Raw genomic sequence first — 13502 nt, forward strand, 5'->3', positions numbered from 1 at the left:
ACAGGTCCTGTGTAGAGCAGAAACTGCCTCAACTCAGTGGCCTTCCAGCGATCGAATTCCCTCAGCGATCTGGGCTTTCGGGCAAACTCCATAGGAATATAGGAACGCCTTTTACCACTTTAGCAGACATTCTTTCCGCTATGTTTTCAGGTACTCTGAAACACAGAGGACCCCTGCCTGAGCCAAATGTTCAATAAACGCCTAACCACACCTAAAAAAAACCGAATACATGTAATCTAAAAGGAATTGTGAAACCATGAAATGGATGTGGCCCCTCACGCTGATGACTCTGTCCTAGAGCGTAGTCTGTTTATATATATATATCATGCATCTGTTAATGTATTTTCCAGGCTGAGTACATTTGTCACAACTATAGTGTAGCCATTGAGGTTCTTTGTGTTTTTAACAAAGGATATTGCTGGTGTGTAACAAAAGGCTGTGTCCAGCTCAAGCTTCAACTTCTTACCCTTTATATCAATACCTATTTCAAGCTGTTGTAACTCCACAGAACAAACTTATCACTACTGGTTCTTTCATGGGAACACTCAGTAGGTGTTTATTTGTAACTTCAAACTGAAACTGTCTGCCAGAGGGTGTACGTATTTAGACAGCATATTCCATACCTGCAAACTAAATGCAGCTAAACTTTACGTAGGATGGACACCCAGTGGTTGAACTAGGTATTGCAAGCCAAATTCAAAATATTTTTTTACCCGGCCCCTCCGCCTTACACTGCAAGTTGATCAGCTAATGTATGCGTTTGCAATATATTTTTTGAAAATTACTAACCACCTCATATGGATTTTTATAACTCTGAATTTGCGTTTCATTTCGGAGGCTGCTGCTGCATCCTCCAGAGGCCGCATTTATTGGCCGCCCGCATACATTGAGTCGGCCTAGTTGTAACCATAATCAAGTTGTAACCGTAATATTTAGACTGTTTTTCATTTTGAGGTGTAAAATAATATAATTTATTTCTCACTTTTAAATCTAATGGTTAATTTTCTCAAACTAGACAGGACAGTCAGAATTAAGGTGAAATGGAAACCGGGGACATTTCCTATTTGAGTGGTCAAAATATTACCAAAATCTCAATTGTTATTAACTATTTATTAAAAAACAGGGACAATACACTTTTGAAATTTTTTGTTTTTAATTGTTGTGAGTTCCTTATAGGCTATTAGTACATTAATAATTATGATTTAGTTTTATTATTAGGATTTTTGCTCTGGTTTTAAAGTCACTGGAAGTTGCAAATGTCTTTTCTCCAGTGTTGTGACGTATTTCCAAGTGAAACAGAATATTGAATAGAGGGCAGAGTTTTACTTTAGCGCTCCTCCTCTCCATCTCTCGCTCATAGCAGACTAACGGTCGGAGGGGAGTGGTTTACGTGTTTTCAACCCAAGCCGTCAAACTGACATCATCAGAGAAGGAACGCCATTCCAGACCGGAAGTAACTTTTCAGATTTTGATTAAAGATTACCGCGACAAACTATCTTTTTCTGTGTATTAACTTGCACGGATTAATTGTTCACCACAAGACTAGTAATATGCACTAACAAAGTAAACAGGGTCGATTTCGATTTCATGCCGACTTTAATACAATTCACCCCAAAAAAAAATATATTTTTTACACGTTTAATAGTAACCAATGTAAGAGCAGTTCAAAACAATATGCCTATTATAAGATTAGTATGACTTTACAAAAGCACATTACATTACAAAAATAAAATAACATAAATATAAGAAGTTAAATGTAAAACAGGCAATTAACAAATATTTTTTACCTTTATTGAATTTAATATTTTAATTTTCACAAGCTTTTTTTAGCTACTGTATACAGTTTTAACTTTCAACTATTTTTAACTATTATTTTGCATATTAAACTCATTTATTGATATCTGAGTGTACCTTCACCACGTGATATAGTTGTGTGTGGAAACTGCTGCGTTGTGACTGCAGAACTTTTGTAGACGTTTAAAATTGTGCAAAACAATCTCGCACCCTGTTGAGGCCCTGTTATAAACATACAAACGATATTACTTTAACATAAATAGTTAGTACATTACCACCTTGAAACCGATAACAATGTTTATTTTGATATTTGACGATAATGGTGCTGGTCCAGATCCAGATTATGTTTCTCATGAAGTAGCGGTGCGCGCGCGACCAAGTGTAGCTGGTGAACATGATCACTACACCAATTTCTCCAGCAGGCAGATAATATTGAGCAGGCTGCTTTATGCTCATTGGTCTTTTTACAATGTATATGCGGGTTGTTTTGAACGAGCTAAAAACGGGGACATTTCCGGGGACAGCTCCAGTCGGGGACAGAACACCAAAAACCAGGACTGTCGCTTGAGATTTTTACATGGGGTTGAGGTGCGTGGACCCTCGTAGCTAAAAAAAAAAAACAGAAATGTCAACCTAGCAATGTACATTAGCATAATAACACAACTTCAGCTAATTCCCTTTCATTTGCATTCGTAAATTAAATAAAAATTCGTATTAGTAGTTCCCATATTTTCAGGGTTGCCAACTCTCACGCATCTGGCGTGACACTCACGCTTTCAGCATCAATCTCACGCTCTCACGCACACGCAAGAAATGTCACGCCAAAATCCATTTTTCTCCATTTTTCTCAATCCGTTACTTTCTCTAGATCACAGCGTTTTAATGACAGGAGAGGAGTTTAAGGCCCACAGCTGTTACATCTCCCTACAGTATTCTCTGATCGTTGATTGGCTGAAAACCTTGCACCTGATACGTCAGTTGCGTGTGAGAAGTTCAGAGAGTTCGGAGCATATAGGTTCAGAGTCGGAGTCGGCACGTGTGAAAGTTTGGAAGACGATCAAGGTAAGCAAATAATAAAATGGTGAGCCTTGTCACTACAGACGTAGCCTTGCCTGATCAGTCTGTGTGCCGAGACTAAGTTACAGACTTCAACTATAGTTGCAAATGTTGTCTGACGTGCGTTATGATGTGGGCTAGCTAAATTGCTCAATAAAAATAGTCTCATGTAGGGTCCGAAATTAACACCCTCCAAGCGCCAAATGCGGGTAGATTTTCCGTTTGGTGAGCAAATCTCAAAAGGCTATCCGCCACACTGGCGGGTTAATGTTCATACCAAAATATGAAATTTTCAGCGCGCACGAGCAGAGACAGAGAGAGAGAGAGAGAGAGAGCGCGAGCGAGCCCAGGCCGCGCGCGCGCACTCAATATACAGAGCGGCCAAAGCGTCAAGCTTCCCCGTACTTTTTGACAAGCGTCTTTGACAAAGCGGCCAGAGCTTCTTTGCAGCTCAAGTGTGTGTACGTACAGTTAACGCTCTATTTGTTGAGGGCGCTGAGGAAAAAGGATATGTGAAGCTCCTGCCACTGGAAGAAGCGGTCGCCGCCCATTTGTGGCCGCGCACCCATCAAAGCCGCGCAGAACGTCTTCAGCACTCCCGGATCGTGCACACTCCGCCGCTGGCCAGGCTGCTTCTGCTTTACACACCATGGCCGTTATTTTCTCGAGAAAAGGAGTTTTCTCATAGCGTTTGCAACGCAATACTCGTTCCCTTATCTCTCAGGGAACCGAGGTTAGTAACCGAGTAGGCCCTACGTTATATACGTTTTGTTATATAACAACCGATATAACAACTTTAGCACATTTATCAGCTATACATTCATTCAGTGTTTTCCATTAATGACCCTCTGCTGCCGCCACCGTTTCATAATGAACTGAAAATTTAAAACATACTACGTTTGCCAACGAGCTAAAATCGAAACTGTGATATGGCTTTGTGCCTTTATAAAACAGCAAAAGACAGTGATTAAGTATATATACAGTCTGTCTGTGCTGCGTGTCTTAAAGAGAAGTGAGCGCATTTGCGCACGCGATCAGCTGGTATTGTAAAAAAAATGTTTGAACCCTTTTTAATGTCCAGGTACAAGTCAATGCTGTTTCTTTGTTCAATTTGCACACTGTACATGGGTTGAAGCTCTTAATTTTGAGTTTCCAGAGTGCACCAGATTGATGCATTTAACCTTAAAATGTACAAAATTTTCTTCCGGGGGGTATGCCCCCGGACCCCCTAGTGGAAGTACATCCAACAAAGTTTTACAAATTACAGTGTCAAATAATGTACATTTTCTGAACAAGAATACGACAACAAAAGCTCCTTTCATGTCAGTAAAGCTATTAATAGAAAATTGAAATGTCTTTGGACAAATATAGATTTGGGCTAAGCCCCGAATGTTTACAATGTCTGGCTCCGCCCCTGTCAGGTAACAAAACTGACAAAAAATAAAACAAATTATTTCACCCCAATGATAGTAAGTAAACATGGACTGACACTGATTTTTAAAATTAGAGTTACCAAACATTTTCTCCACGCACATGCGCAAACTGAAATTTTTACAAAGTCTCACTCCAGCCAAAGTCCCAAAGTTGGCAACCCTGTATTTTTCTGTCACGGTTGTTACCGATGTGATAAACAGCCATGACCCGTCTGCACTAGTCGGCCACTGTCTCGAATACATGCTGTCTTAACAACCAGGTACCACGAAACGTGTAAACGCAAGTACTGTCTGAATGTTGAATTTACTTCAAATAATCCTACTAGTAGCCACGATACATTAGCTAACTGACTTTGGCTAATTACTTACCTGTCAATGAGAAAATTAGCCAACTCCACATTCGTTTTGAAACCTTTGTCTGTATTAAGCTGTCTCCATCTCTCAAACGCATCTCCAATATTTATACGGCTTTTATTATACTGTTGATCATACACTTTTTTGGATGGATGCCGAAGTTTTTTAGGAGGGGTAGAATGTTCGCTCTCTGACCCAATTGTTTGGCAGCTTCCATGACTGAAATGAAATACGCCATGTTTGCCGCCAACTGGCAACCAGGGTTGCCGAAATACAATTGGATAAACTGGCAGTGGGCGGGTTACGTAGACCAAAACAGAGACAGACATTCCAACATGGAACACACATTTTCAAAGGAAAATAACTGACTGTAGCATTGTTTTTCAGATAAACAAGTATGTTAACTTAGCATGTTTCTTAAATATCTGCAAATTTTTATGCTTTAGTCAAAAACTTACATAGAGCCCCTTTAAGAACAACAATACTGATTTTTGTAGCCATTTTTTTTCTGGGCACATATTTATTCTTATTAAGGCAAGGAGGAGACTGTCTATTTATGTCATGATTTATGTGCAAAGAAAGTTGTTTCAAGGATCAGATGGGAAAACAAAAAGACAAAAGAGGTATCTTGGTATATTCAAAAAGAGAAGCCTATCTCGGAAAATGAGGCAAACGATAATACCATGTTTATTTTCACAAATCTTACAGAGGCTCATCATTGTTACACTGATGTACAGGTAAATCCAGAGCTTCAGTGGTCCACGCATTAACAAGAAACCACACTTTGATGGATCCTGGTAAACCTACTGTGTTAACTTAGTAGAGTTTTTAAAAATTAATATTTCAATCAAGAATGGTTTAACAAACAAATGCTTGTAATTTATTCTTCTGGTAAATTAAAATACAATTAGATTATAAACATTTTTTTTTTTTTTTTTAAATGTGACTTTTGTCTTTCAAGATATAGTTACAGTATCTCCATGAGGCTCTTATCTCTGGACTTTAAGACAAATGGTATCTAAAAACCATTGGATAGAAGCGATCACTGCAGACTGAATGAACTCAGAGTATATGCCAAAACAATATTACAGTGACAACTGCGATATGTCATCTTAGCAACGCCTTGTTTTGCATAACAGGGTAAGCAAAACTTATTTATGAATACATAAGTCTAAGTCATAAGTTAATGGGTTTTTCGGAGTATTCTGATTTCAGCATGAGTGTTATCATGGAACAACTAAGTTCACGACCAAAGAAAGCGAGTTGTGTGGAGCATGTACATGAACAGCAACCCTGTGTACTGCTCAAACAAACCACCGCCACGGCAGAAAACCATAGACTGTAAAAAATATGGACGTAGTGTCCGTGACGTCACCCATAGAGTTCTGAACAGCAGTTTTGACGCAAAAATGAGGCCGCGGCCATCTTAGCAGTGCGTCACCGCACGTCACTCACGGATAACTGAAAATGGGCAAAGAGGCGGGACGAAGTTGGAGCCCATGCGACTTGTTGCTGAAACCACGCCCGCCTAGCTATCTATCTTAGACACTATCTAAAATATTAATAAAGATAACAATATCATTAGAAAGTACTAAAGGATTACTGTCAATCTACAGTGATTTTTAAGATAACGTTATAGATGCTCTAACACCAGTAGGCTAATTAATTTGTGTGGGGTGTGCAAATAACACAAAAAAAATCAACTAGGACTTCATACCTTTAATGAAATAGAGATCGCGAGATGAATCCAATCCGTTGCACTTGGGTAAAATGTCCATTTCAAAACATAAAACATCGTTTATAATGTAAAACTCTATACGTACATATATAGGTACCAGATATCTGTATAATGTTCTCTCAAACTAATGAGCACGTGTCCAAAGTATAATTTTTCAAAATAGTGCAGCAGTTTTAGTTATATCCAAGCAGTGCTGTCGGAGTTGTATATCCTCCTGGTATTGTCATTGTAGTAAATCTCAGGAACAAAACTTTTAGCCAATGCCACGACGATCCAACAACGTGTGTTCCGCATGCGAGCACATGTACACAGACTGAGATCTGTCTCGAGTATGCAGCAAGCCATATATTGTATAAAATAATCCAGAAAAAAGGCACAAAAACAGCTGAGATGCCAAATTCAGCGGCTAGAATTAGCTGAGGTAACATGACGGCTCACAGACAGCAGTGCCAATCCACCTGTCACTCAAGTGACCACGCCCTTAATTATGCAGAACTTTAAGGCTTAATATAATTTAAACGGATGAGTTATAAAAAAATTCACCCTCCTCAGAGTTGTCATGAAGGACAAAATTAGCAGTATAGACCAAAACACAATGTGAACCAGAGTGTAAACATGTTTTTTTCTGCTGTAAACTTGGCTGTTTTAACATGATGGTCAATGAGATTCTGCTCCCTTTTGCAGCCTGTCCCTAGCGGCCAGTCGATGAATCGCAGTTTAAGTTACTTCCGTATTGGCTTCACGAGAAACTGGGGGAGGTTGCCGCTTGCAGAAAACCTTCCTCATCGGCTCAATGAGACGCCTGGTGGTGCTGGTGAGATTGATGAAGAGAGAAAGGAGGCAGAGAGAGATGAGAAAAAGAAGATGTCTGAGAAATTCCACCTTTTTCGCAAAAGAGCTGGAAAATACGACCTGGCTCAGACTGAGGCGGGATCATACCGGAAAATTACTGATGGTATAATCACAATCCGTGTATCATTCGTTCTTTTCATATTCAATTAAGAAATCAAATTCGGAAAATCGAAAAAGGACTTGTTATTTCCTTATTCGTTTACAAATACAATATTTAAAAAACAAATAATGACTGTTTTTTTGTATTTTCGATTACATGCTCAAATTGAAAATGGGAGATACGAAAAACGCCTCCACCACGAATCTGATTTTGATATTTAGTTATCCAATTTGATGACCCGGAAGTTTGTCTTCACACATATGGTTCCACCATAACAGTAGCAGATACAGTAGGCTACCTTACTATGGCCGCTCTAGACCAATACATTAATTTGGTTAAAGGGTTATTCGAAAGTGGCAAGACTCATGCAGAGATTTCCATCCATCTGCAACAAATGGGTGTCCAGCGATGCTCTGAAATGAGTGTTAGACGAATCTGTTTTAAACACAACCTTCGTCGAAAAAGACAAGTATCGGACACAGAACTGGAAGCAGCTATGATTGGATCTATTTATGAGGTAAATACGTTTTTCATCTTCTTCTTTATCTTATTATTATTATTTATATTCGTACGGTTCGACCAGTGTTTTTGGGACAAGACAGTGCATTCACAGCTAAGTTGGTCCTTCATGAAACAGGCAGCTTTGCATTCGAAACAATTAACTGTAGATGTTTTTTCTTTTAATTGTATTTACTTTTAGCAATTATTTTGTAATAAACGCTTAAAGTGAGCTATTAAAACATGATATGTTGAATTATGTTTTATATTTAAGGTAAGTATAGGCACTAGTTTTTGTGTTCATTTTTATTTCCTGTCGCTGCTCTTTTTATTGTAGCCTATTGTAGTTCAATAACCATTTTATTTAAGGTTTCATGTATTTACTGTAGGCCGGTTTCGATTACGATTTCAAGCAGTAGGCTATCGATAATGCCAAAAATGTTATGTACAGTCAAATGTCCCGTTGTATACTTTTTAAATATCTTGCTTCTCAGTCTTTGGTTGTCAGGTACAATAATCTTATCACTCAAACATTATTTCATGGTTATAATTTCTTAACAGCGGGGTATCGTATGGCCGCAAGTTCATGACTGCTATCTATCTTCACTGGGAGTGCGTGCAGGAGAAAGTCGAGTCGGAAAATTGCTGAAGAAATTCATCAGCCATACCACGAATTGCGACGGCAGGTAGGTTTTGCTACACTTGTGCTCTGTATTAAACAATAATAATAAGCATGATAAAGTGGCATCACAATCACCCTCTATTACTAGACAGAAAAAAATCTTGATTACTTGTTCCACAAATCATGGTCATGAGATCCAAGTATATATATGCATCTAGTTTTGTTTCCTTTCGTTACTTCCTTCACCATACAAACTGTGGCATAAGTCCTAAAACATTTTGTTATCAGAAGCATTCCAAAAACATTTAAATGTTAACCCTGCAAAAAAAGAATGTTAGTGAAATATGATTACTTCAAATTTCCTTCGTAGTATTTGCGGTGGAACTTAATTAGTTATAACCAGCATTTATAAGAATTATCTTGTAGCAAAAAACATTCTGTAAATACATGAGCTATGGGTTCAAGATGTAAGCCTGCAATAATCAAATGTTCCCCCCTTGTTTAGGGTGCACGTAATCTTAACCCAGTCCCATATCATGCCGAATATATGGGCCACAAACTACACCTTGATCAAAATGAGAAGCTTGTGATGTTCGGTGTAACGCACGTTTTGGCAGTTGATGGCTACAGCAGCAAAATTATTGCCAATGCTACAATGCCAGTGAAAAACAACCTCGTAATTTAAGAAGAAGTTTACAGGTGAGCATGTTCAGAGGAAGTAACAAGCAGTGAATGGTAACATTTCAATATGGGGACCAATTCTCACTTTTAACTAGTTGCTTATTAGTTTGCATATTGGCATATTAATGCATTATTCTGCATGATCATATTCTACATCCCTTAATCCTATCCCCATACCTAAACTTAACAACTACCTTACTAACTAATAATAAGCAGTAAATTAGGAGTCAAAAGTCATAGTTAATAGTGACTATGTGTTTGCCATACTGAAATGTTACTCAGTGAATATGCATTGCTGTCAACATAAAAAAATGCTAAAAATTGTCTTTGCATTTCTCAGAATTTTCATGTGCAACAAATTTACATCTTTTTATTTCAGATCTGCTGTAGTTAACTATGGCATGTGGGACCAGCTCAGGGTTGACCATGGTAGGGAATTTTACATGTCCCTATACATGCAAGAGAAGCTGTCAAGACGCAGACAACCATACCTCCAAACAGCTTCAACAATGGTGAGGTTTTTGCAATGCTGATAACAGTTATAAGACTACTACAACCAATATAAAAATATGTAATTAATAATACATATGTGCATTTCAAACTGGCAATTTATTTTCCTTATTAGTTCATACGTTCTTCATTGTGTTTCATAGAATATGAAACATTGTTTTTCAGAATCTTAGAGTTGAAAGGATTTGGCCTGAAGTGAACAATCGGGTGAACTACCCATTGAAACAGGCCCTGGTGCACCTGCTAGACCAAGAAGTCATCAACATGGAGGACAGTATGACTAAATTCTGCACTTCAAACCTGGCATGTCAGTTAAGCCAAATTGGACTAAATAGAGTAGTGCAGGCATGGAATGCTCATAGGATCCCAGGTATGCTCTGAGGACTTTACAATATTTTTCTGAATAGGCACTTTAAAATCACCGCACATTCACTTTCAGGGCCCATTCACTTTGATAGCTGCTGTTTACCATGCTTAATTGTTTTAGGCCGTGGAATACCCAATGAACTTGCAGCAAGTGGATGTCCATCAAAAATTTCAGATGAGCTGCTGCCCAATGCCTCTGTTGTGGCAAATATGTACGAGCAGGAGTTGGGATCGTCGCTGACTTGGACGTCTACCTTTGGAACGGACCCCTTTTCCTCTGAGGAGGACAGATGTCATGCAGAGCAGGACTTTGTAGAAAAGTATCCAGACATCTCTCTACTTTTCAATGAAGCAGTGAACGGTGAATATAGCCTTTTTCAGGATGCATTGCTTTACCTCATAAATGTAACCCAAAGATATGTATGAAAAGTGACATTAATTCTCTATTTTTTTTTTTAAGCAGTGAAGTCTTAATTAGGCAGTATTAATTAGGCATGTAGTAGACTTCTACTGTGAAGTCAATAAAATCAGCTTGGGTATACAAATAATGGATTAAATTTTTGTATGCATGTATTTAGCTGCCACCATGCCCAAATCTCAGTTGAATAAACAGACAAGTCTATTTTTTGCCAAGAACTCTGTTGTATTTAAAATGTCTTGTTCAAACTCTTCAATACAAAGACATAAATATATTAAACATTTTGCTTCAGTTTGTATTTTGCAACAAAAAAAAAACAGTTGTGTAAAATTGTATTGGATAATACAATACACAGATTGGATGCAAAACAAAATGAAATAACCAAATGGAATGATGCACATCTAACTGTGCACTAGAACTGCATATCTTGAGATGAAGGAACAACAGTAAAACGCAATTGTGCAACGTTTGATAATACTAGTACATAGTATTAATCCAAGAATATGTTTCTGAGTGCAGCCAATGCATCAGATAGGCCCATGAGTCTTTGTATGTTGTTGCCAGAATCACCAGCACGGCATTTTGGGCAGGAGGGAGAATTTGTTTGCCATTCCTCAATGCAACTCCTGCAGCCAATAAGGCTTTGGCAGCATGATGAAACCATGGGCTCGTTCATTGGACCTGGAAATTTGATTCAGAAAACAGTTTTAAATACTATAGTTACAGTATTTGAGAACTATTCGATACATTTGTGGAACACTGTTGTCTTTGTGTAAAGTGGTAAATCAGTTGTATTCATAAAGTTTAGATTAGCACAAACAAATTATATATTGTTTTCTTATTCCATAAAATGGTAGGTTCAGTCACTGCTTGATGATTTTACACAATTTAATAATATTTTAAAATATTATTTTGAAGAATAAAATATAAAATTATACAAACCTTTGCAGATTATACACGCAAAAGCATCTCTGACAGCTGTGGTTTCTGCATCTGTAAGGGATACTGTCGTCCTCCGATTGGAATTGGCAAATTCCATTAGCTCTTTCATCGTTGTGGACACTGCTTGCAGTCCCTGGGCTGCTGCCACAACCTCTTCAATAGTGTCCACAACCTCTTGGAGGCCAGTATCTTCTCTTCGACTGGAAAACATTTAAATCATACAAGGCAAAAATTATTACATTTGTTTTCAACAGATAGTGTATTCACAGTGAAAGTAAGCAGATACAATCATTTTAACTATACTTTGATCATTATAAACCTATTAAAGTCTCAAGGGCTTCATGCAGTCTAACTGTAATCCTATGTATTAACCTGTGACTTTAAATAACATGTTAAGCAAAAGTAATTGTTGTAATAAACAGAGTAATTAAGGTCCCAGTCCATCAACCCATCTGAATTTAGTGGCCCCAACTGAGCCCAAGTGATGCTGTGCATCTGCACTAGGACCTGAATTCTCAAATATACTTTTAAGAAAATACTGAATATCTAGCAAATTTAGTTGACAATCCATACACATGTGATTGAAATTGTAATGAATTTAATTAATAATGAAATGCAGCAGTTTCTGTACCTCAGTCTCCTCCTTTTACCTTCTCGTAGCTGCAGGAATTCTTCCTGCGCCACAGCAAATACTTTCCGTGCATTCTGCTTCCAGTATGCTGATCCTGTATAGTAAATAATTTATAAAACAAAAGATTTGGAATAATTTCTAACATGATTATGAAGCATTTAAAACAAAGTATGCTGTATTTATATGTTGTGTTCTTGAGGCAGTGAAAATGCTGCTATAATAAGAAATACAAAATGTTAATTATACCTCTGGTTCCTTCAGAATCCAGGATTTCCTTTCCTTGCCCATCAGTCAGGATCAGTGAGTCTTCTTGTCCAAGGGCCTCTTTAACTTTACTCAGAATACCCGAAACAGAAGACTCAAACTCAGAAAAAAAACGCACCGTTAACGTTTTGTTGGTCTCCAACTTGCCATCATGAAGTTCAGCAATGAAAATATTCCTAAATAATTATAAAAACAAAAGCATTTTTGCACATTTGATATTAGAATCCTCTTCCTGTACATTATGGCCTGTTTTCACAGACAGGGCTTATATTAAGCCAGGATTAGGCCTTAGTTCAATTAGGGCATTTAAGTAGCTTTTATAAATGTTCCGTATAAAAAAAAATAAATTAAAAAAACATTACTGCTGAGCATCTTGAGACAAAACAAAGGCACTGAAACATTTTAAGATATCTTAGTGCAAGTTGCTTTCAAAACATCTCAAACAAACATTTTAGTCTGGGACTAGACTTAAGCCTTGTCTATGAAACCAGGGGTATATGTTTACATGCATGCAGCATTTTTATGTTTTTGGCAATTAACTTGTGTGACTGGATGGCAAAGTAACTAATGCACTGAAAGCATGTAAAGTCTTCAATTGTTTTATATACTATTATACTGTGATGCTTAAATTATGTACTAGGTGTAACATATTTAGTTGTTTCAAGTTTTTACAAAGAGGAATTGTTTAATTTGGTTACCTTTGGAAAGTTTTTGGCATAGTTGCTCTTGGAACTGCAGAAGAACCAGTTGCAGAACCCGCTGCTGCACTGACTGGCCGGTGGAAGGAAAAGCGAGTAGGGTTGGGCGTTACAGGTGTATTAGGTGAACACTCCACGCTGATGCTCTCACCGTGCACCTCATAATGACCCCTTACTGTGAGGTCAAGAAGACTGAAGTGGCCATCAGGCTCAGGAAACAGAGCCACATTGTTGTCATCAGTGATGTACAAACTGGGGCCATGGACCTTTAAGATATTTATTTTCAACATAAACAAGTTCAGGATATTTATCAGGCCACTGGAATTTATGGTGTAATTTAACAGATGGCGTCCAATTGTTTTCAAAGACAGTGGGCCTCCCTTCTGACAGAACATCAAAATGGTGTATTCTGAACAAAAGTTTTGTAAAGAGCATAGTGAATTTTTTTAATATACATAGAGAGGTATATTAGCCTGATGTCACTTTAAGACCTAGCACATGGATTCAATTCAATTATATACATTCGATTTTCTCACGAAAAATTT

General features: G+C 37.8%; 1 protein-coding gene across 1 annotated transcript; it reads left to right on the top strand.

Annotated features, from left to right (window-relative positions):
- Positions 1-9138: 9138 nt before the first annotated feature.
- On the top strand, positions 9139-10470 carry LOC125249975. The gene is made up of 3 exons (XM_048162245.1): positions 9139-9640; positions 9804-10008; positions 10126-10470. Exons 1-3 carry the CDS (start codon positions 9416-9418, stop codon positions 10428-10430), a joined length of 735 nt encoding a protein of 244 aa, XP_048018202.1. The 5' UTR covers positions 9139-9415; the 3' UTR covers positions 10431-10470.
- The last annotated feature ends 3032 nt before the right edge of the window (positions 10471-13502 follow it).

Source organism: Megalobrama amblycephala, linkage group LG1, assembly GCF_018812025.1.
Source record: "Megalobrama amblycephala isolate DHTTF-2021 linkage group LG1, ASM1881202v1, whole genome shotgun sequence".
Taxonomy (NCBI): Eukaryota; Metazoa; Chordata; class Actinopteri; order Cypriniformes; family Xenocyprididae; genus Megalobrama; species Megalobrama amblycephala.

Coding starts and splice junctions, on each gene's coding strand:
- LOC125249975 (XM_048162245.1), top strand. CDS start 9,416: ATGCATTGCTGTCAACATAAAAAAATGCTAAAAATTGTCTTTGCATTT. Junction 9,641..9,803: donor TCCAAACAGCTTCAACAATG/GTGAGGTTTTTG, acceptor ATTGTTTTTCAG/AATCTTAGAGTTGAAAGGAT. Junction 10,009..10,125: donor GAATGCTCATAGGATCCCAG/GTATGCTCTGAG, acceptor TAATTGTTTTAG/GCCGTGGAATACCCAATGAA.